At 41.2% G+C, this 27003-nt stretch overlaps 1 protein-coding gene across 1 annotated transcript; it reads right to left on the minus strand.

Annotated features, from left to right (window-relative positions):
• Positions 1 to 21: 21 nt before the first annotated feature.
• Positions 22 to 26975, minus strand: Dctn4 (dynactin subunit 4). The gene is made up of 13 exons (XM_050157826.1): positions 26803 to 26975; positions 23621 to 23691; positions 20020 to 20198; positions 16931 to 16974; positions 14022 to 14129; positions 12145 to 12218; positions 11820 to 11932; positions 11438 to 11547; positions 9461 to 9534; positions 7011 to 7065; positions 5948 to 6055; positions 3629 to 3726; positions 22 to 2610 (listed from the first exon to the last, which is right to left on the minus strand). The coding sequence occupies exons 1-13, from the start codon at positions 26935 to 26937 to the stop codon at positions 2397 to 2399; spliced, it is 1383 nt and encodes a 460-aa protein (XP_050013783.1). The 5' UTR covers positions 26938 to 26975; the 3' UTR covers positions 22 to 2396.
• Positions 26976 to 27003: the final 28 nt, after the last annotated feature.

Consider the following 27003-nt stretch of genomic DNA (forward strand, 5'->3'; position numbering starts at 1 on the left):
GAAATCAAACAGAAGACACACTCAAGCTTTGTCTGATTTATTTCACTACATTAAGCAATAAGGCAAAACAGTAACCTGCTATTCATAAGTCAAGGAGTGCCTCTCATCCCCAAAAGGGGCCAACAATTATTACAAAGACGCAATGGCATTTAGTGCAGTATGCCTTTACATATACTTGGAACAAAGGAAAATGTTGGTGTGTAAATCAATTCACAAACTCAAAAGTAACTTAGCCTTAAGTTTCCAAATTGTAGTTTCAAGTGCTAAGGACGCCTGACTCTTGTGTCCTGGTGCACACTGAGTAGTAATAAGAACCCTGCACCTGATCTAATACCAGAAGGGTGATAGACCAACTCTGAATTCACCAGCTGCAGGTGTTGAATCTTTTCTAAGAACACAAGGCCAGCTTGCAATAAACTCATCTTGAAACAGCCAACAGCCATTATCTGTAAGTTAACTTGACTTCTTAAACAGAAATTGTATATTCAAGTGTTTTTGTGTTTCTCTATCACCCAGGAGTAGACCCCATTATGTCAACATTTTTTCTAGGGACTAAGTATCAGTTTCGCCGCATAAAGGCATGCAGACAACTGTGCCTGCCTCCACAATGTGTGAACTTATGAAGCCATCCTCCGACCCCAAGCAGACATTGAGTAGTAGTTTCACAGAAGGCTCTAACTTGAGTCTTCATGAAGTTGAAATCACTTTCTGTAGTTTGAAACTTGTAATTACCCAACTCCCTGCTCCAGCTTCTAGGAAATTAAACATTAGTTACTGTTCCCATAATATTAGATCAGTATTTTCTTCTTATACTGTGGTAGATATATTACTATTTGGGAATATTGTTTCATAAAATTGGCTTGATTGTAAAGAACATAGTCTCTCTTTCAACAGCTTCCTAAATAGTTTTCTCTTTTAAGGGGAACTGACAAATACTATTTCCTATCTGTCTTCCAGATTCTCTATACCTTAAAACAAAATAAAACCAAACAAAAACTCCTAAAGACATAAAATGAAAACCAAAGCAGGGTTTGTAAACAGGACCTTTTTCTTCCAAGGTCTGTTGGCCACACGCTACGAATACTTTAAGGAAAAGTGGTGCAGCTGGTCCTCTCTGTCAATTCCTTTTAGAAAACATCACAGAAGTTAAGGGTTGCAACTAAAAATTAGTATCTCAGAAAAGTGGCGTGTCTAGGGTTAGGCCAGCCTTCTGGCTACTTGCTTACAATTAAATATTCTCACTTGATACAGCAGGAGAAGTCTTATACCCACAAAAGGAAAGGTTCCTTTTAACATCCAGTTTTGAATATAAGATAGTTAATTTCTCCTTCATCTCAGTGGAAAAAAAACATTAGTTTGTATCATGCTAAAAATCCAAAATTTAAAATGCTTTCTGAATCGCAGAAATGAGTATGTCCACTTAAAACTGTCTGAGCTCTCTTTTTAATGTCCCCAACATGAGGACAATTCCTTGAATTATAGAACAGAGCGGAGAGCTGGGCTTGATAGTCAAGTGTTTTTAATCACAGCAGGTGAGTTCAAGGCTAGCTTGGTATACAGATGGAGTTACAGGCTAGGGTTACTGGGAGGGTGCCTATGTGAAAAAAAAAAAAAAACAAAAAAAAAACAAAAAAGAAAAAACAAATCTGAAAAACAAAACCAGAGTAGAGAAGGGCAGAGGGTGAGACTATAAAGGCTGTCCCCCTGTGGCAGCATTAGCCCCTGGATATTGGGTAATGGTAAAACATATGGGACTTCATGACAGGTATTGTTTCCATGTCCTACTGTGGAAAATGAAGAGCAACTGTAGGTATACTGTAGTCCTTTACCAGAGACAAATGGAGCGCCTTAAGGAAGTCACGTCCTGTCATCACAAAGTTAGACACCGTGACAATCCTACCTCTCTGTCAAGTGGAAATCAATGGCAAAGTGAGAGCCATGGCAAGTGAATGGTTATAATTACTAGTGTTCCTTACTGGAATGCAGAAAGCAGCTGGAACACCGAGACCAGTGCTGGGGCACAAACAGCAGGTCCGCTCTGGATTACCATTCTAAGTTTTTTTGGGTCAAACTGTGACAGGTTCATGGCCCATTTCTCAGGGAGTAAAATCTAATGATCCTCCGAGGAAGACCCATTTTACTGGGATGGAGTTAGGCTGTTACTCAACGTGCAGGGCTCATGTGGGAGACACAGACTTACAGGAGTCAACAGAGAGAGCAAGTGGAATAGCAGTTACCCTGTGCTCCGTATCCTGGTCTGGCCCCCACTCCTAGGAACAGGATTCAGTAGTGATGGGTACATCTTTATAAACACGTCTACTGAAGCAGCAGCTTCCACACTGTTACAGAGTTGCGGTGACAGCTGTGGGCAGTATCACCCACCAGGTGATTTTGCTTTAAGGAAGAAGAGGGCCAAAGCTCAGTTCCACATGCTGAGTGAGCCAGATGACCTCTGTGCCCTGGTCACTTTCTTCCATCGGGCGGATGGGGGCAGCCAGGTTTTTAAAATCATGTTTCATCTTGAAGCACACGGTCACTTCACCTTCCTCACGCTGTGGGGTGACTTTGATGAAGATGCCCACTTTGTTAGCTTTTCTGAAAGCTACAATGCTATGGGAAGAAAAGCACACAGTATTAGGATGAGAAGTCAACTGAATCAACATCAAGTCTCCTAGTCATTTCATGGAACAATGGGAATCTCTGCTGTGACCACCATCCTACTGCCCAGCAAAGAAGGGTTTTAAAAAAAGCTGAGCTATTTATACTTTCCTTTAAAAATTTATATTTATGCCGGGCGGTGGTGGCGCACGCCTTTAATCCCAGCACTCGGGAGGCAGAGGCAGGCGGTCGAGGCCAGCCTGGTCTACAAGAGCTAGTTCCAGAACAGGAACCAAAAAGCTACGGAGAAACACTGTCTCGAAAATCAAAAAAAAAAAAAAAAAAAATAAAAAAATATTTAACGTGTATAGGTGTTTTGCCTGCTTATAAGTCTGTGTATCACCTGGTATATGCCTGGTGCCTGCAGAGGCCAGAAAAGGGCATTTGATCCCTTGGAACTGGAGTTACAGAGGTTGTGAGCTTCCTATGGGTGCTAGGAATTGAACCTGGGTCCTCTGGAAGAACAAAGGGAAATTCATAACTGCTGAGTCATTACTCCAGCCCCTTTTAGTAATTATTTCATAATACATAATAGGGAAAAATTAGTTTTAAAACCCAGGCAAAGAAACAGACACCTAAGAGTGCATCCTTAGGGTCTGACTCTGAAATAGCTCACAGAAGCTCATGTCTTCAATGTTCAGTTCCTAGTATGTGGTGCTGTTTTGGAGGCCACGGAACTGGAAGGTGGTGGGGCCTACCTGGAGGAATAAAGGCACACATTGAAGGATATTCTCCCATTTCCAGTCCAGTTGTTTTGAGTGTTCTCTGCAACATGTGAATAGCTTGTGGCCTCACCTCATGCATCCACTGTAGAAGCCTCTCCTGCCACAATGGACTAAAATTCTCTCTGAAATTGGAGCTATTGCTAAGTTGCTCCTATCACACATCTGGTCACAGCAACACAAAAAGGACGAATCCAGGCTTCTGGATCAGCTGACTGTGGCCTGAGGACCACAGAAAGATCACTTACTCGGGGTCATCCTGAAAGTCCTGGGGCTCTGCCAGTTCATCATACTCAGCTGCGGCATCCTTGCCGGCTAAAACGAGCTCTTTGGGAGGCACCACCACCTGAGAACAAAAGAGACAGACTGCAGCAGCACCATGCAGACAGAGGTGAGCATCACATTTCTGGACAGTTATCTCCCAACAGCCTTATAACACTGCTGAGGGAGCTGAGCATGAGGAGGAAGAATGGAAACAAGTCAGGTGAGCACTGGTTTCACAGGGCTGAGAGATAGCTAATGCTTACCTGGCAGATAACCTATTGGCATGGCTGTGGATGAATTTCTACATTGGGCTCAGTAGGGTGAAGACCTCCCCTAACTGTGGGTAGCATCATCCTGTGGACTGAGGGTGGTTTTATTTCATCTCCTGCTCCTTTACTACAGATGCCAAAAAACGCTGTGACCAACTGACTTGAGGCCAGGCATCATGACTGTGTCCTCCGACTGCCAGGCAAAGATTAGATTGTTCTGTGAAGACTTTGTTGTTCCAGTTATTCTGTTGCAGCAAGAAGAAGGAACTAATGATGGGAATTCAGCCAGGCTCTGACATAGGGCTGCACTGCATCTTTTCTCTTTTTCTTATTTTTTCTAAAGAGTTATTATATATACATGTATACCTGCAGGCCAGAAGAGGGCACCGGATCCTAGGATAGATGGTTGTCAGTCACCATGTGGTTGCTGGGAATTGAACTCAGGACATTTGGAAGAGCGGCCAGTGCTCTTAACCACTGAGCCACCTCACCAGCGCCCTTTCTTATTTTAATGTATAACTTTAAAAGGGGAGTGCATATACCCTTTATTCTATTCCTGGCACATTTGAGATAATTTACTCTTTTTCCCTCCTGAAAACACAAGGACTTTCTGACATTGAACCCTGGGTGTATTTATATTTATGCTTGTGGAGCACAGGTTAGAGTCTTACATTGTAACTGGTCCATACTTTGTTATCTCAGAGACCAGCAGCATATTAGAGCCTTGGTCAATGCTGTATCCACACTCCAGACTTTTACGTTTTTAGCTCAACTAGACCTACTTATTTTTTGTTTTTTTTTTTCAAGACAGGGTTTCTCTGTAGCTTTGGAGGCTGTCCTGGAACTAGCTCTTGTAGACCAGGCTGTTCTCAAACTCACAGAGATCCGCCTGCCTCTGCCTCCCAGTGCTGGGATTAAAGGCGTGCGCCACCACCGCCCAGGCCTACTTATTATTGTTAATCTTAAAAACAAATGTGAGGACATATGTCATTGCTTTCTGGAGGTGATGCTGGTGAATGAAATCATTAAAAGGCAGAAGAAAAACCCACCGGGAAATTCTCTATAATATTCTTTGAATAACAACTGGAGGTACAGGCATTCCTTCTATAAATACTTGCTGAGTATCACACTTAATTATGAGTTGGTACTACATCAAATTCTCTTAAAATTTCCATCAATTTAACTGGTGGGATGGCTCAGTGGGTCAAAGTGCTTGCACCAAGCCCAGCAACCCAAGTTAGTTCCTCTGGACCTACATGGTAGAGCAGAGAACGGACTCTAACCTCTAACCTCACAGCGTGCAGACATACAAATACATATATGCAAAACTAAAAGAATCCCATCAACCTCTGAGCAGCAAAATATAAAAAAGCTGCATTTCATTCATTCGGTTAAGATTATCCTAATATTTAGTCACTGCTATTGTGCTCTATATAAATGTGGGAACGTAGTAGAGATGCCAGTTTCCAAAAGGAGACATCTCATGAGTCCTCAAGAATGAGTACTAAACTGAATTGGGAGGGTGCGTACACTGGGGAGACAGAGCAGGAAGGAGGCGCTCCCCAGCAGGAGCATTTACATCCATCAGTGCAGCCATCCCTGTAGCAGCACCTGCAAATGCTAAATTTGAGGATCTGGAGGAAGGTCACATTGAAGAACATAAAGCAGCCATCGCCAAGAAAGTGTGCCAAAGAAGTTGGACTTCATCCTCAAGTCAGAGAGCTGCACATGATCAGCAGGCTGAGCAGCTGATGTAGCACAAAGGGTCTGGTGGCACACAGGTGATGGGCTGAGATGAAGTCGAAGGACTGAAGGACTAAAGTACTAAGAGAGTGAGGTCAGGCAGTAAGATCCTGTCTGAGACCAAAAGAGAGTAATGAGACTCGACAGAGAGTGGCTGTGTGTTTGAGGACAAGATAAAATCAGCACACTGTGGATCATACGTAGAAACGAGAGTGTGGATTATTTTAAGCCATGGACAATGGAGCCACTGAGGCAATGTCAGGGTCTGTCCGCGGAGACACATGCCCTTACCTTAGCAGTGCTGTTGATATTATCAGGGTCCCCTTCTTCACACTCCAACAGAGTCACATGGGTGAGGTTCTCTACTGGATTTGTGAGAGTGAGGAGGACCTGGCTCTCCTGGAGAATAAGAAAAGCATCTTTCAGACAGGGGCCATACTCCCGCCACGGTCCACTTTTGTAGGTGTTACACAAAATGATTCACACCATCACTCCCTTTTCTCCAGAGCAACCAGACCTCTTGTTCCCCTACATCAGAGCATCCTAAGAAGGGTTACTGATCTTTCTATTTCTGTGTTAGCGACATACCTTCTGGATTGGCTATCCAATAAAGAATCTCAGCATATTCTAGTTACTAGGCCTAGAAACTCTGAGAAAAGTTTATTATCTAAATAATTATTTTAAAGTTTGCAGTTCTTGTCCCACTCTAGTAGTTGCTTAGGGATTGAAAAGGAAAAAAACCAAAAAACCCCAAATAAAACATTGTAGCCATAGGCAAGTCAGTAGTATCAAGGGCAGAAGGAAAATGACATATTAAAACTATAAAATCTTTTTTAAGCTTCCTAAAACCTGATAATATGGCCATTTGCTACTTTAGATTGGTAAAATAAAGGGCTGCTGTAACTTTCCATGAGCAGCCTGAAGGCAAAGAGTCAAAGTGGCCACTGCAGAACAGTCAACCATTCATCAGTGCACAGACGACAACCCCAGGGAAGAACAGGGTTATTGTACAGAAGAACCTAGCCAACTCTTGGCACTGTGCACACATATCTGAATCAACAGAGAAGCTCCTACTGGCAACAACAGTTGCCTATAGTAACCAGTATCACTGCCTTTCTTTTTCTCACTCTTCTACCTTTACAGAATGTGTAATCCACTTCTTACACACCCAACATGCTGTTGGCAAGAATCACAGTTTAAAGATACAAAGTCTCTAAGTCTTTATCATTTCAAACTGCCCTTTCCCTGAACCTTCCCTACAGCATCCCATTCTACACACACAGCAGCCCATATTCAGACATGCATAGACCACTGACTTTAATCAAGTCTGTGTGTCGATAAATCCGGTACTAACCTTCATGTAGCGAAGGTTGGGGATTGACATGATTCTCACTTCTGGAATATAATTGCTACCAACAAATAAAAACATGTATTAATATTCACTAAAGTCTCTTGAAATTATTATTTAACTTAAAAAAAACCCACACGAACTAGCGCAACTATAATGCTAACTAGAACACATTAAGAGAACACGAAAACCTGTAGCACCACAATAAGAGACACAAAACCAGACTAACAATGATTCTGTCTGAAGTTTTAGGATTTCAAGCCTGTATATATACAGAGTTGGGTTAGGGTTTATAGTTGTGTGTATCACATCATATGTTTTCCTTATAAATTTATTTTGAGGGAATCTCATTTATTTCACTTTTAAGGTAGCTTGTTATAAGATCCAATCTCACTAACTAATATTCTGTATTGATGTAAACACTAATTCATTCTTCATTTCTACCACACACACAGTACTTCCTGTGTGCCAGGCAATATTCTAAGTATTGTACAAGTGTTTACCATAGTGTGCACTCCAACTCTGTCCTGTACTAGTATATTATTTGTTTTAATAAATAAGTCTTGCCTGAAGATCAGAAGCAAAGCTCAAGCCACAAGAGGTCAGGTAATGGGACACACCTTTAATCCCAGGATTTTGGAGATAGAGGCAGATTAATATCTGTGAGTTCAAGGCCACCCTGGGCTATGTAAGATCAATGCAGAAACAAATCCAGGTGGTGGTGCCTCACCTTTAATCCCAGCACTAGAGGGAATATAAAATGTAAGGAAAGAGAGACCTAGTGGTTAGTTTGCAGTTGCAAAGCCTTAGTAGAGGTAAGTGGCTTGGCTGCTTTGCTTTTCTGATTTTCGTGTTGAACCCCAATATCTGTCTCTGGGTTTTTATTATTCGTGCTACATTTTGGTGCTCAATGTGGGGCCTAAACCCATGACTCTAAGATTAAGAGGATCGGCCAGGCAATGGTGGCGCAAGCCTTTAATCCCAGCACTCGGGAGGCAGAGGCAGGCGGATCTCTGTGAGTTTGAGACCAGCCTGGTCTACAGGGCTACAGGCTCCAAAGCCACAGAGAAATCCTGTTTCGAAAAACCAAAAAAAAGATTAAGAGGATCATGCTCTACTGACAAGTAGAATGACTATATACAATATATACAGGTAACAAATCCATTAACAATGTATAATCCATGTTGGACAGTGGTGGTACATGCCTTTAATCCCAGCACTTGGGAGGCAGAGGCAGGTGGATCTCTGTGAGTTTGAGGCCATCCTGGTCTGGGATTCCCCTATGTATGCTGTGAAAAACATTGGTTAATAAAGAACCTGTCTTGGGCCTGGCAGGACAGAATAGAGGTAGGCGGGGAAAACTAAACTGAATGCTGGGAGAAAGAAGGTGGAGTCAGAGAGATGCCATGTAGCCTTGCCAGAGACAGAAACCAGACAGAACCTTGCCAGTAAGCCACAGCCACATGGTGATACACAAATTAATAGAAATGGGTTAAATTAAGATGTAAGAGTTAGCCAATAAAAAGCTAGAGCTAATAGGCCAAACAGTGATTTAATTAATACAGTTTCTGAGTGGTTATTTCAGGAGTCTGGGCAGTCAGGAACAAACAAGCGGCCTCCTTCTCCAAGTTTCAGGACAGTCTCCAAAGCTACAGAGAAACTCTTGTCTCAAAAAAGTCAAAACAAAAAACTTATCAGATAGTTCTGGCTGACGCACTGTAGACCAATCTGTCCACAAACTCAAGAGATCCACCTGCCTCTGCTTCCTGAGTGTTGAGATTAAAGGCGTGTGCCATAAAGCCCAGTTAAATTAAAAAAAAAAACCAAACTACTATTGTGTGTATGTGTGTGGAGATCAGAGAAGAGCTTAGGGAGTGGTTTTCTTTCCACTTTTGCATAGCTCTCAGGGATTGGTCTCAGGCTGTCAGCTTGTTCCAGCAGTGCTTCACCCACGGAACCATTCTGCTGTCTCCCTCAACATGTCTGCCTAATCATCTTTTTTTTTAATATACATCAACTGACAACCTGTAGTGAGTTAACTCTAACTTAATCACCTTTACTCCATTCAGTGAAATGTTAGCAGAACCAGGAAGTACAATGAACATTATTTCAGAGTACTCTTCAGTTTGTTATACTTTATATTTAAGTCTGAGATATTTTATAATTCCATATTGCCAGAGACCATATTGCGACACTCTGTCACTGATACAAACACAGTCCTGTTTCTGTCTTCTCAGAGGCTGGGATTCCAGGACGTGCCACAGTTTCAGGCCGCACAGCCTTGATTCTACATTTATAGATGTACTTGAGACTTCATGCTGTTCAACTAAATTCAAAACCAGAAGAGGAACAGAAAGACTCTCCTGATGTAATTTTTCCTTTTTAGATTTTATAAAAAAGATAAACCACATTGAAAAAGATTCATAAAATTTCAATCAACAACCCAAAATACTTACACAGCAACCAGTTGGATTTTGAATTTGATAGATGTTGGATTAAATTCTGGCTTGCTTAAGTTGTGTTCACATTTCTGAAATAAAAAGTACATGTCAGAGGGAAAGAAGAATATACTCTGAAGATCCACAGAACCATTAAATGCAGAAAGAAAGTAGTTACTAGAATTTTGTATTTTGTCTTGCCCAAAGTCTGTAACTTTTATAACAGAATTTATGGTACTAATAACCGAAATTTATAGAATACATTTGGGTTATCACAGTGTGTAGTGCTGAGAAACTGTGTAAACACTACACTGACTTCATCAGATGAAGTACACAGTTGTTAATTTTCTCTCCTAACAGATGATTAAAATGAAACCCAAGAAGGAGAAATAACCTATGTCACTTCGGAGATTTGTATGAATGCAAGGACATAAATCCAATGACCTATATAACCTGGTTAAAAAATATGTTTAAGCTGGGCAGTGGTGGCACATGCCTTGTGAGGCAGAGGCAGGGGGGGTCTACTACAAGAGCTAGTTCCAGAACTAGCTCCAAAGCTACAGAGAAACCCTGTCTCAAACAAACAAACAAACAAACAAACAAACAAACAAACAAACAAACAAAAAGTTTAAGTAGTACAAAGCTTTTTCTGTTATACGGAGTACATTACTAGTGTGTTCCTTGTGTCTCTTTGCACAGGTATCACTTTTTTTTTCACAATACAAAAGCGAAGTCTATACCTTCTCTTGCCCTTTCCATTTTACATTATCTTGGAATTCTATCCTAGCACACATAGGAACCTCATATTTAATGTTCCACTGTAATTTCTGTAACTTTAACCAGACAACTGAGATATTTAGAATATTTCAATCACTTTGTGACTGTAAGAAAAGCAGCAATGAGTACTGGACGTGAGTCAATTTCCAATGCATAAATGTGTAAGGAAATTTCCTAAGTGTAAATCAATGGGAAAGCCATTTACTACTTCGATAGATACTCCCAAGCTGCTAATTTCTGCTATCTGCCAACTATCAAATGGCATCTTGAAGCAGTTTTAATACACATTGCTGTCATCACCATGTAAGTTCAAGTGTCTTTCATGCTCACTAACTACAGGAGTTTTACTCTGCCACAGTCACTCGCTATTTTTATATTGGGTTACCCTGTGTTTGGTTTTGGACAGAGGGTCTTAGAATATGCCACTCCCTGCTTTTGTATCCAGAATGGTGGAATCGTAGGCATGTGCCCTGTGCTTGCTTTATATTATACCTCCCCCTGCTGCGTTCTAGAGTCGGGTATACATTCTAGATAGAGATCCTTCATTATCCGTACACCTTAGGAATGGCTCTTCTCAGTCTCTGTACATCTTGTTTACAGATTTTCTGTGGGATATGAACACTAGTGTTACTGTTACTGTGGTAGAAGATCCAACTGTACAATGTTTGTTGTTTGCTTGCCTTGTTTGTGAAATCATCCCTTACTCGGACATCATATATGAACAATTCTAATTTTCTCTCCTCCTATTTGCCTTTTACAGCATCACAAGATGGAATCTAAAAGACTTCCTCCTTCCATTTTGTTATTTTGTTTTTACAATTTACCCAAGAAACTACTGTTTGTTCTGTACATTCCTAGAGGTGAAATTTGTAGTTTTTCTTCTGTCTTGATTTTTCTTAAATTGCTTAATTTGTATTAATGTTTTACTTGTATACCCTAAGAGCCTTACGTTCTTCTGCTATTCTGTTATGGGCTTACGTTACACATTTAATCTTCAGGTACTTCGGTCTCCATATTTGTAGAGCAGGAACAACATCAGTAGCTACTTTCAGAGTCATTAGGATTGAATTTATATTGAAACCATTTAAAATAATGTCCAAACATCTGGTGTGCTCTCTGAGCTTTCTGTATTTACTACAATGGCCAGATATCACTCATGTCTACTCTTATCTGCTTTTCTCTTGGACAAATGGCAACTCTACAGGAAAGAGTATTTACCCGACAGCGCAGGGACCGTTTGATCAGAAGGTGCTTGTGTCGAGGATAGAGCTGTGAAGCAGAGACTGGCTGGAAGTCAGGCTGTAAGAGGCGCTGCTGAAGGGTGGTCACTAGCAAGAAAGGCAGAAATCAGGCTTAGTTCACAGACAGTTTTAAAAATCAGACTTGTATGCAGGCAATGAAATATGTTACCTGAAGCAATACACCAAAATGAACAGTATTCAAAGATATTTTAAAGTTCTTTAAATGAGTATATCTAATTTATTTTCAATACATCATTTTATCAAAGATTCCATTAAGAATCTCAAGTCCTGAGGCATGCTGGAGCCAAAGCATACACAGCCAGAGAACAGAGCAGGAACAGAAGAACGTATGAAATTACCCTCCGTTAAGTTCACTGGTCGTGTGTAATAATCTTCAGGCAGAGGTTCCACTTCAGCAACAGCCTGAGCAGGCTCAATCTTTACCTCTTTCTGGTCTTCTCCTTCTCTAAGGCTAAAAAATGAGAAGTCGTAATTTCCTAAGGGTCCACTCAAAGTCCTTATCAAAGGCTGAAGTAATCTTCTAACATAGAGTATCTTACAGTTTGGGTCTTTTTTAAGTCTAAGACTCTTTTTCCTATTGGTAGCTTAAAAAAAAAAATCGATACCCCTTTAAACATGCATTCTGTTATCTGTTGTTCTCAGTTACTTAATGTCCAAACTTACGAAAGTCCAGCAAGTGTACTAATGGATGCACCAGCTCGTGGTCGCTGAAGCCTGGTTCCAAGACTGTACTTGTCCTAAACAGAGTTCCGAAATTGCTATTAGAAAGGCCAGTTTATACATCCTATTCAGTGAAGGCAAGAAACGGGAGGATAGCATGAGAAGCTTAGGGGAATAAGCAAAAACTAAAACAAAACCAAAAGTAATAAAACCAAAAAGCTACTCAAAATCTACTTTATTTGTAACCCACATTACTATTCTATTCCTAGAATAAGCAACACAGAGACTAAAACTACAGTAGGACAGTAAAAGTGGACCACACACAGGCTTTTAGCACTAGTCTAAGAACGTCCAAGCTATGGTTCAGGCAAGAACTATGTGAAGTATCTAAGACACACAATGACCATCTGCTAACTTCTTCAGGGTTAGCAAGAATCATAAAAGAACTTACCACTACATGAATAGTGTGTTGCTGTAGAGCCCCCAAATAGCAGCAGGTTATAACAGAGACAAAAAAATGAAGCATAAGATAAAAGCAAATGCATACAGCCAGCATATGGGAAGGTTGGAAGGATAGAGCATTTAGTTCCAAGTCCTGTCCTAATATGTAGGCGTGGATATGCTGATCAGGCACTGGACTATTTGGGAACATTCACTTTGGTTAAGTGTAGGTGCTTTAGTTAATGTTTAACTAAACTTACATCTATATATTTCTATATGAATCCTACCAATCATTATGTCTTTAGTGGCTTAACTAACTGTCCAGTAGATACATATGACAAGTTATTTAACCTTCCAGATCTCATTTCCTCAAGTGTACAATGGGGGAATACTATCAACCTTACAGGACTGTTGTGGTGATTAAATAAAATGATATACAGTATGTATTTTGCACAGTGCTATTTATTCAAGGTCAACATGTTAGGGCTCAGGCAGGTACAAGGAAAAGGAACTGTTCTGTGAGAACAAATGAAACTTGGGGGAGAACAAAAAACCCTTCAGAATCCCAATCCTTGTTTCTGTTTAGTAATTATAAACTAGCAGAAAATGACATCCATAAACCACTTCTACCAACAACTCCACTTGTGCCTATCTCTGCTTATTTAACCACACAAATGTACTGTGTAAGGCTCAGGATGTAGTCAGCGAGGGAATGCTTGCCTACAGAGGCCAGGTCCTAAGTTCAACCCCCAGTAACAGTGCCACCACCACCACAAATACTGTGCATGTGCTAGTGATTTCCATCTTGAAAAAAAAAAAATGAGGATGGGGCCAGGCGGTGGTGGTGCACACCTTTAACCCCAACATCTGGGAGGCAGAGACTCATCTCTGTGAGTTCCAGTCTGGTCTAAAGAGCGAGTTCCAGGACAGGCTCCAAAAAGCTATAGAGAAACCCTGTCATGAAAAACAAAAACAAAACAAAACAAAACAAAACAACAACAACAAAAAAATGTGGATAATGTGGTAAGTGGTAAGGTGTCAAAATAAAAACAAAGACTAGAACTGGGAAATCAGGGTGCCATAGGAATATTGCAATGGTAGGCAAATAAAATCTACCACCCCACCACTGTCTTTTCTATCTTTCTGTAATACGCAAAAGCACACAGCAGTTTGTATAGCCTAAAAAATTAAGCAGTAACTTTTAGTAGGAATAAACATAAAATGGAACGATGAAGGAAGATAGATGCCCCTATTAAAACACAAGGAATTTAAATAAAATTAATGACACACAAAAGCACAGCCGTGGGCTTACATGCCTGTATGTGAGAAACTGTTTTTGATACCAACTACAGAAATCTAGGACACTGGCCATTTTCTGAAATGGCCACTATTCTGATGCCTTACAGGCCTTGCAAAATATCTTTATGCCAAATTCTCACCGAAAAAGCCATAGGCATGTAGTTCCTACGCCGTGCCAGTTTCTTGCGATCTCGTTCAACCTTTTCCTTCTGAGCAAGTTGCTGGTAATATTCAATCAACTTATTCATCTGCAAGAAATCAAAGACTCTATTTGTCTCATGAAAAGACTAACAAAATCAATCAACTGCATTGACTAGAAGTAAAATAAGCCAGGTGGTGGTAGCACATGCTTTTAACCCCAGCACTCGGCAGGTGGATCTCTGAGAGTTTGAGGCCAGTCTGATCTACAAATTGAGTTCCAGGACAGCCACAACTGTTTCACAAAGCAACTCTGTCTCAACAAACAAACAAACAAGAAAAGAAACAAGGGAAGTTATGAAGTGGGCAAATTTTATTTTTTCCCTCCTTTTTCTGTAAAGGGAATTTTCCCTCATAACAGTGTTTTCAGAACTGAAATGAAATCCTTACATCCGCAAGATGACATGCTCCATACACCACTGCCTACCACACCCAGCCTTCTGTCACTTTTTAATTCATTTTTCATCATAAAGCAGTATAAAAATTCAAACATAAAGAATAACACACTACTCTGCCTCATCCTTTGACTGAAGGTATCTTTCCTTTTTTTAAAAAAAATTTATTATTATGTATAGTGTTCTGCCTGCATGTATGCCTGCAGGCCAGAAGAGGGCACCAGATCTCATAGATGGTTGTGAGCCACCATGTGATTGCTCTTAACCTCTGAGCCACTTCTCCAGTTCACTAGTCTTTCCTTTCAATTAGGTACCTGCTATTACCAGTTATGTCTTTCTGACACACTTTAGAAACATAAGTATATGATACACTTTAAAACACCCATGTATAGATATAGAACTTGCTCCAAACCACAAAGTGCTTTATTTTTCATCTAAAAGGGAATAAAATATCTATTCTTTTTCATTCCAAGTATAATGGACTTCCCGTACATCTGATCTACCTCTCTGTCCATTACTAACACACCAATCTTGTTCTTTTCAAAGGCTGGACCTCATTGCATAGAACAAATGTTCTAAAAGGTATTTAAACATTTCTTACCAGAGGACATAAATGGTCTTCTGGTGTCGTTCTTGTCCTCTTTAATCAGCAGCAAAAATATTTTTTTAATGAGATTTCCTTTATGTCCATGGTTGTTTTAACTACATGTATGTCTATGAATCATATATGTGTAGTGCCTGTGGTGGCCAGAAGAGGGTGGTAGATCCCTTATGTCCTGGTTGGGATAGATTTTTGTCTACTGGATACAAGTTAGAGTTATCTTGGAAGAGAGATGTCAACGGAGGAATTGCCTCCACCAGATCGCCTGTGGGCAAGACTGTAGTACATTTTCTTGACGAATAACTGATGTGGGAGGACCCACATGGTTTTCTCTGATTACAGGGTTTTCAGAACTGGGATGAAATCTCCACATCCAACCAGAGAATGCATGGGCTACGGAGGAGTCAAGAGGATGTGCTCCATACTTCTCTGCCCACCACACCCAGCTTTCTGGTACTGTAGTACCACCCTTGAGCGGGTGGTCTTGGGATGTATAAAAAAGCAAACTGAGCAAGCTACAGGGCAAGTCTGCCTTGACTTCCCTCAGTGATAGAGTATGGCCTGAAAGTTTGAAGATGAAATAAACCCTTTCCTCCCCAAGTTGCTTTTGGTTATGGCCTTTATCACAGCAATAGACACCAAACTAAGACACCCTGGAAATGGTGTTACAGAGTAATTAGCTACCATGTAGGTACTAGTAATTGAGCTCAAGTCCTCTGGAAGATCACCCAGTACTCTCAACCACTAAGCTAACTCTCCAGCCCATGCAATTGATTTTTTTTAACATTAATGTGATCCTGTCATCTCCTTATTTTTAAACATTTAAAGGCTTCTCAAACTTCTTGGTCTACAAGGTCAACCCTCAACACCCTTCTCCATTTGCCGATACCACACTCCACTTCACCCACTCTCTCAGCTACTACACACTTTGTTTCCTCCACCTACAGGCAGCTCGCCTGCTTCACTCTTCCCCGTGTCTAGCATCTCCAGACAGCAGCACAATGCTCACGCTGACCTCATTAGTTGACATTTCCAAGAAATGTCGACAAGGCACAGATTCTCCCTCACATTACTGACTTCAGTCTCTACTTTACCCGGAGAGAAATTTCCCCTTCCTTATCAGACACGCTGAAGAGTTCACACACACACACATGAACACATATGGCTATGTGCAAGCACTTGTTCATATATACATGCATTTCTGTAGGTGAGCATCTATGAAGTACACACAACAAAGAATTCCAGAAACCTGTATCAACCCATACTACACACAGTACATGTGAGAAAACCATTTCCCTACATTCTCACTCTGGACACTTTCAGCATTTTTCATTTTTGTTGATGCTATAGGTGAAAACTGTAAATTCCTGTTTGGTTTTCACCTGGACATTATAGTGTGCATGCTGATAACAGAGCATCAGTTCCTCACACTGTTCTAATGCAGGGGTTAAAAAGCCAACGGCAGCACATACTGCAAAAACGCTCTATCATACTTCTGCAGGAAGTCATTACTGGTCCAAAGGCACCTTCAAAATTATTAGTGTTTCTAGGACTGAAAGGTCTATGTGCTCATATTTCTAAGAGTATCTGATAGTGAACAAAACTTTTATTAGTTACTGCTGGGCATGTAAAGAAAACAACAAAGTGATTTCAATCCTCTTCTGAAACACAACTGGAACACAGAACCAAAACTACAAGTGTTTTCCACGACTTCAGTCGAGAGAGCAGAAGTGGCACCGACTTAAAGCCTCTTTGTGAGTAACTGACCCACAGCACCATACAGGCACTTCTAGGAATGGGCCACACCCACTGCCTTTCTGGTTTCTTCCTCTGTGGCCTATGTTCTTGTACTTACCCGTTGTGTGTGAGGATTTTCTGGTTCTTGCCAACCGCCACTCGCTAGAAAACAAACATTAAACAGTAATTTTATCTTTTTATTTTCAAAATTGTCACCTGTAGGACATAAATTAAAACATAGAATTTCAAAGAAAGAACACTTATGGACCAGCATAACTGAAAAGCAACACACACACACCCTTTCTCTTTCCCTACTCCCTTTGCCTTCCCTTTCTTTCTAGTACCAGGGACTGAACCTAGGGCTCTGCCCATATTTTACACTGAGCTATATTCCAAGCCCTTAAAAACAACTCAGGTAGTCAAGTTTGTAGAGCAAGAGATGAGTCATCTCACCAATCTTGTTTCTAAAATGTTTGAGATATAATCTTGTTTAGTTGCCAAAGCTGGCCTTGTTCTGTATCCCAGACACACTTAAGAGTTTGTAATCCTCCTGTCTCAGCTTCCCAAGTAGCTAGGATCACAGGTCTAGGCTATCAAGCCCAACACAACATTATTTCTTTAAATATCATGAGGGCGATGCTGACCCTCAGCAACACCAAGAATACACACATGGTGTCTGCATCAGGCACCTGAAATGGAGCACAGGGCATATTTTTTTCTGTTCTCATAATATGTTCTGAGGTAAGGCATTCTGATTGATCCCATTTTATAGATGAGAAATTCAAAGCTCAGAATGGCTAACAGATCTAAAGTTATACAGATAGTAAGTGATAGAGATAGGAATCAACTCAGGACGTAGGCAGGATCTGGAAACCCTGCTCTCATTTGTAGCACGATCCAAATTCCGAACAAGTAGTGCTGTAGTAACTGGATCTGCACATGCAAAACAAAATTCCCCAAACTCAAACCCATACAAACTTCAAAACCCTTGACCATTAAAAAATGTAGAGAACTTACCTGAGACATAGACTATATAGGCTGAAACCTAAGGGTTAAAACTTGCATGTCTATAAGTATACAGAGTAGATTTTAGCAAAGCTGGATTAGGTTAAAGTCTCTTCAACAGGAAAACAAACTATAAACACACTTGCACACACAAGGAACAATAAGTAGGCAAAAGGAACCATATATTGTAGTATGTGTCTATAATACCAGCACTTAAGAGGTGGAGGGGAGATGAACAGGAGTTCAAGACCAGCCTGGGCATGAGACCCTGTCTCTTAAAAAGGGATAAAAGACTTGTAGATATTTTGCTGAAGATGCTTTATGTGTGACAGATAATAAAGAAAACACACACTAGCCAGGTGTGGTGGCTCAGATCTGTAATCCCAAAACATTGGAGGTTTAGGTACAAGATTTGCCATTTCTTTAACTTTTTTTTTTTCTGAAAAAGCCTGGGTTAAAACCGGACTCGATGAACATAGTGGACAATGAAGACTACTGAGACCCCAAGAACAATGGCAATGGGTTTTTGATCCTACTGCACCTATTGGTTCTGTGGGAGCCTAGGCAGTTTGGATTGCTCTTTGGGCTGACGAGGGAGGGGGACTTGATTGGGGGAGGGGGAGGGAAAGGGGAGGCGGCGGTGGGGAAGAGACAGAAATCTTTAATTAATAATAAAGAAATAAATCAATTAAAAATAAAACGAAAGTATAATAAGGTAAAACAACAACTAACACATCAGAATTGGACAAAACAAATAAGCAGAAGGAAAAGAGCCCAAGAAAAGGTACAATAATCAGAGATCCACTTGTCCGTACACATGGGAATCCTGTAAAAACACTAAACTGGAATCCCTAATGCATGCTCAGGGGGCCTGGTGCAGACCCAAGAATCAACATTTCAAGATCAGCCTGGGCTACAAAAACAAAATAAAATACAAACTAGAAGATAGTTCAGCGGTTGAGACCATTTGTTGCTCTTGCAGAGGAGCTGGGCTCAGTTCTTAGCACCCATGTGGAGGCTTGCAACTGTCTGTAACTCCATTTCTAGAAGATCAAACACCTCTTTTGGCCCTCATGGGTACTGCATGAATGTGACACATGCAGGGAAAATACCCAAATGTATAACATACATATAAATAGGGGCTGGAGATATGGCTCAGCAGGTAGGAGCACTGGCTACTTACTCTTCCAGAGCATCCATGTTTGATTTCCAGCAACCACATGGTGGCTCACAACCATCTGTAACTCCAGTTCAGGCGATCTAATCTTTTTCTGCCAGAGTGAGACATGCTTCAAAAAGTAAATAAATAAGGCTGGCAGGATGGCTCAGCAATTAAAGGCACTTGCCACTAAGCCCAAGGACCTGAGTTCGATCCCCAGAACCCACACTGGGGAGCGCATCAACTCCCCAGAGTTGTCCTCAGGCCTCCAAACAGGCATGCACACACAAACAAAAAATAAAAGTAAATAGGGGTCATCAAACTCTTCTCCAAGATGACAGTATTTCAGAATTAACCTGTATCTAACATATAATCAGATTCAAAAAGAATTTGAGGAATAGCATTTTCCTAATTTGTAGCTAAATGAACACCTTTGAAGATGATCACTTTTATCTTCAGCTATGACACCCGTTCAAATCCTTTGCTGTGTTCCTTCTGACTCTCCTAAAAGTTGATCTATAGGGTTCTTCAATTTGGTTAGTCTGTTATTACGGAGTTCTGCTTTTCTAAATTTATCATTTTTAATTTGTCCATGATATTTAAATTTCAGCTAAAAAAATTGTTTTTGAGGTAGGGTATCACATAGCTCAGGGTGACTTTGAGCTCCATAGGCAGGTGAGAATGACCCTAAAATGCTGGGATTACATATGCAAGCTAGAATACCCGGTGTATGCAGTGCTGGGAATTGAACCCAAGGCTTCAAAAACAATATCCCTAGCTCAAGAAGTATTTTTAAAATAAATGGTATTAAGTTTGGCTGTAGTATGAGATTCATAAGTTACTTTACCAACTCCAAGAAAACGGAATAGTATTAGTCTGAGATGAGAAACTATGATCCATAATTGTGAGGATACGGATACACAGAAGACTTACTGACAACTGTCCTCAACTTAGGTTCTACAGGCCAGCACATACAGAGCTGATAGTTTATGGAGAATTACAGCACTGACGGCAGAGCAAACCCCACGTTCAAGTACACTCACCTACAGATTTGTCCGCCATGCCCACGTCTCTAGAAGTCCATCGACAAAATCCACAGGCCAAGTAGTAGGCTTTCTTCATGGTGGTTTTGGCTGGGTCATCTGGAAGCTGTGTGGAGATGCTGGTGGCCCGGGTGGAAAGAGTGTGCATGCACCCAGGACAGTCAAAGCAGTTGGCACATCTGTGATACGGCAAACACAACCATTCATTCAACTAATACTTACAGACACCTACTATGTGCTAGACATTGGTTTAGTTCAGTCTCTTAAATTTTTTCTACTTTTGAGAAGTTTTTCACATAATCTCTAGGATATATTTTTGTAAAACAAGTATACAAATAAAACATTTACTGTTAATAAGTCAAGAAAAACTTAAAAACAATTTATTGTTATACATGTAATTTGCCATTTATTAAAGGTAGAAGCAGCTGGGTGGTGGTGGTGGTGCATGCCTTTAATCCCAGCACTAGGGAGGCAGAGGCAGGTGCATCTCTGTGAGTTTAAGGCCAGCCTGGTCTACAGAGTGATTTTCAGGACAGGCTCCAAAGCTACAGAGAACCCCTGTATCAAAAAAACAATTTTTAAAAAAGCAAATTTGTATGCTAACAAAGGTGCATATTTATTTTTATATAATGAATTAAATCTTTGCTAAATAGTTGATAATGCAGGAGAGAGAATCTTCAATGCTTTTCAGAGCTGATATTTTGTAATTGCCAATACTTTACTTAAATATGTAATCTAAAATGACATAAATGTGTTTAGGGTAATTTCAGAAATTTCTGGAAATTCTGTCCCAATCCCAAGCCAAAATGCATTCAATGATTTTTTTTGGTATATATATAAAGTTTTCAAATTTGAGCCTGTAAAGTAGCAGGTTTCCTTAGACTTGGTTTTTGTTTACTCGTTCCTAACTCTATTTAATAATTAATAATAATAATAATAATTATAAATACTGTTTAAGTCAGCAACTTAAATCAACTTTTAAAAGCAAACACTCTCATACAATAGAAACCAAAGAAGTATAATCTGATACATGTTGAGGAATGATGGTAGAAAAATGTCTTTGCTGTCTATGATCAAGCTAATATTTGTATTATAGCAAAGAACTTTGCATGTGTTGAAAAAAACTCCAATTCATCAGCTATAATAGTCTCAACTGTTTTAGGCAGCACCCACTGCGGCACCAGGAGTGCCAAGTCCACACAAAGGCTGTATTCAGAGCCAAGGTTATAATGAGGTATGCAATGGGACACGGGCACATGCCACCATAAACACCTCATTTACTACATGTCTGACTCTGAATTAGATTTTGTTTCAGAAACCTTTTACCTCTGTCATCTTTTTAAAGTGCTCACATCTAGGTACATGGTCACAATGCACAGTTTAGGAAACCATGGTCCAAATGTTGAGAATTCAAAGACTCTCAAGGGGAAAAATAAAATTTTTCTCTGGGTACTTTTACCAAGTTTAGCACTTCAGAAGTATTATATGTTCACTTAAAAACAAAACAAAACAATTATCAGCAAAGCTTGTAAGAAATCAGAACCCAATTCCATCTCCTCTACAGAGAAAAATTTCTGTTTCTAGATAGAGTTTACAATTCCATATTTTTATGCCTGTATAGGACACAGATTTTTAAGGAATGGCATAGTTTATGCTGCTAGAGAGGACAGAGTACTGTGTGACAAAAAATTCAGTCTCAACAACATAAACTACTGTGAAACTGGATTCAGAAAATTACTGTTTGACCGATGTGCCAGGGATCTGAAACAGCAGGGAACAGACACCAGGGAAGGGGCATAGTCAGGATGGGGCACCAGCAGGGAACAGACACCAGGGAAGGGGCATAGTCAGGATGGGACACCAGCAGGGAACAGACACCAGGGAAGGGGCACTAGCTTTCTGTTCTCTCCTGAGACGCATTGTGTAGCATTTCCCTTTGGGAGCGCTAGACCCTGGTGTCTTTTGCTGTTTGTTTGAAACAAAGCCTATTTAGCTCAGACTGGTCTTAGATTTGTGATTCTTCGGCTCCTGGCTCTAAGTGCTAGGATTACAGTTGTGAGCAACCACACCCGGTGCATTCAGCACTCCCACAGCCCGAGGATATACAGATTTCACCTGTAGTCTTCCACAATATTGATCATCTGTTATAATAATAAACTGCTGTCTTCAATAAGAGAAATAACACCACCTACCTTGCAGATTCACTTGAAAAGCCAAGTGACACATGAATGTACGGAAAGCATACAATGCAGCATCTAATTCTCAGGAGCTACACTTCCTGGAGCAGGAAAGACAAATACTAGGGGCTCACAACCACAAATGAATAGGAATAAGGCGGGAAACAAGAATTTTCACAACTAAAAACCCAGCAGTAGCTAGGCCTTTGTGTGTGTGTGTGTGTTTAGCCCTAGCTGTCTTGGAACCAGGCTGGCCTCAAACTCAGAGAGATCCACCTGCCTCTGCCTCCCATGTGCTGGCATTAAAGCCATGAGCCGGGGGGAAAAAAAAAGACATGTGTCACCATGTCGTGCTGGGTTTTAGTTCTTAATATCCTCCAGTAAAAAGAACAAAGTTTCAAGAAATAAATTCTTAGAGGCAGAAAATACCATATAGTACTATACTGGTAAGAAACTGCTCAAATAAATGGAACAAGACAACACACTCTCTTTTCCAATGATAGAGGCTACAGGGGTTCAGGGGAAAAGTAAGAGTTCCCTGGGCCAAAGATAGAACACACAAGGGAGAAAACCAACAAGATAAAGCAATATCACAGCCTAACCGACAAAATAAATATTCATGAGTAATGATTAAATAGAGAAAAGAGGCAGAATAAGAAAAAATTCCTAAACCATTTATGTAACTAGACTTTGAGAGGGGAGTCTAACTCCCCACTCTTACCCAGTCTCCTGTCTAGCGAGAAAAACATCACAGACACGGAAGGGCGGTCTATATGATACTGCACTAGGAACCCTTGGTGCTTTAAACCCCATGACCAGAGACAGTCTAAGAGACAGTTCCAACCACAAGAAGCCTATGGTGACATAGCTAAATCAATACTGTCCCTTAACAAAGGGGGAGGAGACTGCACTATTTTCAGAACAATTCTTAGAAGTTCTCTAATAAAGGCACTTTATTAAAAAATAGAATCAATGCTGGGCAGTGGAGGCACACACCTTAATCCCAGTGCTTGGGAGGCAGAGGCAGGTGTACCTCAGTGAGTTCAAGGCCAGCTTAGTTTATAAAGAGAGTTCTAGGACAGTCAGGATGGTTACAAAGAGAAACTCTGTCTCGACACTCCCCCTCCCCCAACAATTAAAGTCAGGTAGTGGTGTCCTACACCTTTAATCCCAGCACTCGGGAGGCAGAAGCAGGTGGATCTCTGAGTTCAAAGTCAGCCTAGTCTACTGAGTGAGCTCTAGGCTAGCCAGGGTCAAACAGAGAAATCCTGTCTCAAAAACAAAACAAAACAAAACAAAAAAACAAAAACAAACAAACAAACAAAAAAAATTTGAGGTCTGGTCTATGAAATAAGACCCTGTTTTAGCCTTAGTGCTCACAAAACTAATAACAATGGGAACAGAAAGATTTGCCCAGTTCTTACCTATTCTTTTTTAATTTGGCTTCAGCTGATGGCATGTTTTCTAAACAGCTGGGACAATAATGTGAGTCCACCTATGAAGAAATAAAATATCAGAGAGAAAGAAATTCATTATTAAAATATGCTGCAGCTCACCAGAAGATAAGAAATTACTGACCCAGGGAAAACAGACAAAAACACCTGGACTGTTTCCAACTAAGCAATTCCCTGTCTGTAGATGTCTTTCATTTTTCCTCTCTTAATCCTTTTCCTTTCTCGTATTTTCTGTTCCCTATCACCAAGGTTTATGTGTCAGCTGTCCAAGACTTGTCTATCTGATAGGTCAAAGCTCCCAAATGCATAACTCTATGGTCATCTGAATCAATTAATAATGCAAATGTAAAGCCGTGGTCAACAGCCTCCCATCGAGTTTGGCTTGATTTCCCTACAATAACCCAGCAGTCCCTGTGTTAAGGGACATTAAGTTGGGTCTGAAGAGGTGGCTTGCGAGAAGGACATCTGCTGCTCTTGCAGAGGACTGGGATTAGGTTCTCAGCACCCACGTTTTGGCTCACCCTTAGCCTTCTTCCGACCTCCACAGGCAGCAGGAATGTACATGGTGCACAGACTTACATGCAGGCAAAACATTCAACATTACATCTTCTAAAAAGGTAAGATAACTAACTCTTAGCTGGGTGGTGGCGCACGCCTTTAATCCCAGCACTGGGGAGGCAGAGGCAGGCGGATCTCTGTGAGTTTGAGGCCAGCCTGGCTTACAAGAGCTAGTTCCAGGACAGGAACCAAAGCCACAGAGAAACCCTGTCTCAAAGAACCAAAACCAAAACAAACAAAAAGTAAGATAACCCTTAAAGACATTAACTTTTCTTATTAGTGATATAGTTACTAAGTATATATGAAAATTTACAGAGTTATAGCCAGCCAATTAGAGACCTGTTTCTTATTTTTTTTTTTTTGTATGTTGTATGTGCATGTGTGTGGAGATCAGAGGAAACTCTCAGGCGCTACAACTACAAGCACCGTCCCCTGGCCACTTCCCTGCTTTTCTTTTATAAGAAAGGGTCTCTCACTGGCCTGGGGTTTACCGAGTAGATAGAGTTGGCTGGCCTGGATTATGTGTCACAGTGCTTAGCTTTATGTATGTATGTGTGTCCTGTGATTCTGGGACTGAACTCACGACCTCAGTCCCCAAAAGAGAGATAGTCGTTTATTTATCTTACATTTGTTTTGTGTCCATATGATGAGGTAGGTGGCCTGCAGGTAGGCACCACATCTCATCTCACGGTGTGTGTGCTTGTGTGTGTATCTCCCAGGAAAGGGTTCTGTCTTTCCACCATGTAGGTTCTGAACCCAACTCAGCCTTTACTTGCTGAGCCACCTCTTCGGTTCCCCAGTACAGTCTTTTTCAATAACAAACTGAACAACACATAACCTTACTGTATTTTACTCAAAACACAGTCTAAATATTAGATCTTCTCCTTTAAAAAAAAAAGCATAAAAAAGCACTTTATGCCGGGTGGTGGCACATGCCTTTAATCCCAGCACTTGGGAGTCAGAGATAGGTGGATCTCTGTGAGTTCGAGGCCAACCTGGTCTACAGAGCAAGTTCCAGGATAGGCTTCAAAGCTACACAGACAAACCCTTTCTTGAAAAACTAAATAAATAAATAAATAAATAAATAAATAAATAAGTACTTTATATATTAAGTAGCTTCTATTTGATAATTACACAATTCTAGCTATCACACAAAGCGCTAATGCAAACTCCAAGAAAAATCACATACATGACATACATATGTAAGTATGTATAACTAGGACTGGATTTCTTATATTCTTGGTCTTAACCATTCTTAATATTTTGGGAAGTAGCCCCAATAAGATAAAGAATCATGGACATGTTTTCACAAGCATTTTTTCCCAGGATTTAGTCTGTGATACAGATCTTCCTTCCCACCTCTAAGTGACTCTGTGACCTACAGGAAACATTCTGTGTTTGCTTCTTAACTTGTCCATTTGGGGGAGGGGTGTGAGCCTTGAGAAAGCTCGTGAGAAGTCACACTGTAGCCGACTGTCCTAGAAATTACCATGCAGCCCATGCTTGCTTTGAATTTACAGTGTTCCTCTTGCTTCAGCCTTCCCAGTGTTAGGATTATAAGCCTGGGTCACCACAATACGGCTTCTTTTTTTTTTTTTTTCTTTTTGCAACAACAAGCACCTTTAATAGCTGGACATAGTGGATTACACTTATAATCCTGGCACTTGGGAGGTGAAGGCAGGGGAATCAGGAGTTAAAGGCCAGCACTGGCTACACAGTAAGCTTGAGGTGAGCTTGGGCTTAATGAGACTCTGACTCAACAACCCCCCCCCCCATCCAAAACCTCCCAAACCCAAGCCTCCACCTTCATCATCTGGAAAGATTACGCAAAACCTTTGTCACACAGCTAAATACAGAATACAGCTGCCATCATTTCTATGGGCTTTTCCACCAGACTGTGAGATTCCCAAGAGCAGTGCAGTAGATAAACAACTTTTGTCAAAAGCTGCAAAAGGTTTGGGACTTGGTTATTAGGTGCCTTTTAATTTTCAAACTGAACAATTCTATTTCAATGACCATCTGGGCCCGTGAAGAGAACTCTGAGCTGCTTTGAGCACAGACCACCCTATGCGTTTTCTACTCAAGTCAACCTATCCCAGCCTTCTCGCTTCAGTCCTTGGCCTGGCTCAAGAAACCGGGTCAGCTGTTTGGACAGGGCCCGGTTCTGGTTAACGGAGGGTCAGGCCTTCCCAGAAGGGAGGGCCACGAGCGAGAACGGCTGCCCTCCTGCCAGTAACGATGAGAAAAGTTTTCTCTGCTTTTCAGAGGCTTGTGCTAGACAGCCCCCGACCAATCTCTCGGGTCTCAATTCTCAAGTCCCACAGCGAACCCCAGAGTCCAGGGCAAACCGGTCCAGCTACAGGCAGCTCTAGAACAAGAGGATCTGCTCAGCCCCACCCGGGGCCGCCCCTTTCCTAAGTGACAATTTACAAGCAAATGAAATCGCAAACTCAGATGAATGATGGGGCACTTGGCCAATCGGAAGGCTAGATAAAGATTTCCCCGCCTCTCCCGGCGGAACTTCCCGCCAGCCGCAGTGACAGGGAAGAGCACCCCCGCCCCGGCGCGCAGTCCCCGCGGAATGGCCCAGTTACCTCGTGCGACACACATTCCAGCGATCGCAGCTCGCTGCAGTAGCGGCAGAAGTAGAGCTGCGAGAGCGGGGCCCGAACCTTCTTTTCTCCTTGGACGAGATAGAGAACCCGCTCCGACTGCAGCAGGGACGCCATCTTCGAGAGGGAGGAGCCAACGCCCGGAGCACATGTCACGTGACTCAACCCGGCGTCTCCCACCCT

The sequence above is a fragment of the Alexandromys fortis genome, unplaced genomic scaffold (genome assembly GCF_014885135.2).
Source record: "Alexandromys fortis isolate MF-2015 unplaced genomic scaffold, M_Fortis_MF-2015_v1.1 scaffold_94, whole genome shotgun sequence".
Lineage (NCBI taxonomy): Eukaryota > Metazoa > Chordata > Mammalia > Rodentia > Cricetidae > Alexandromys > Alexandromys fortis.

What these genes read in the sequence shown, in the direction of transcription:
- Dctn4 (XM_050157826.1), bottom strand. Translation starts at nt 26,937, where the DNA reads ATGGCGTCCCTGCTGCAGTCGGAGCGGGTTCTCTATCTCGTCCAAGGA. An exon ending in GCCAAATTAAAAAAGAATAG is followed by an intron (nt 20,199 to 23,620) that starts GTAAGAACTGGG and finishes GCCGTATCACAG; the next exon opens with ATGTGCCAACTGCTTTGACT. An exon ending in AAAATCCTCACACACAACGG is followed by an intron (nt 14,130 to 16,930) that starts GTAAGTACAAGA and finishes GATTTCTTGCAG; the next exon opens with ATGAATAAGTTGATTGAATA.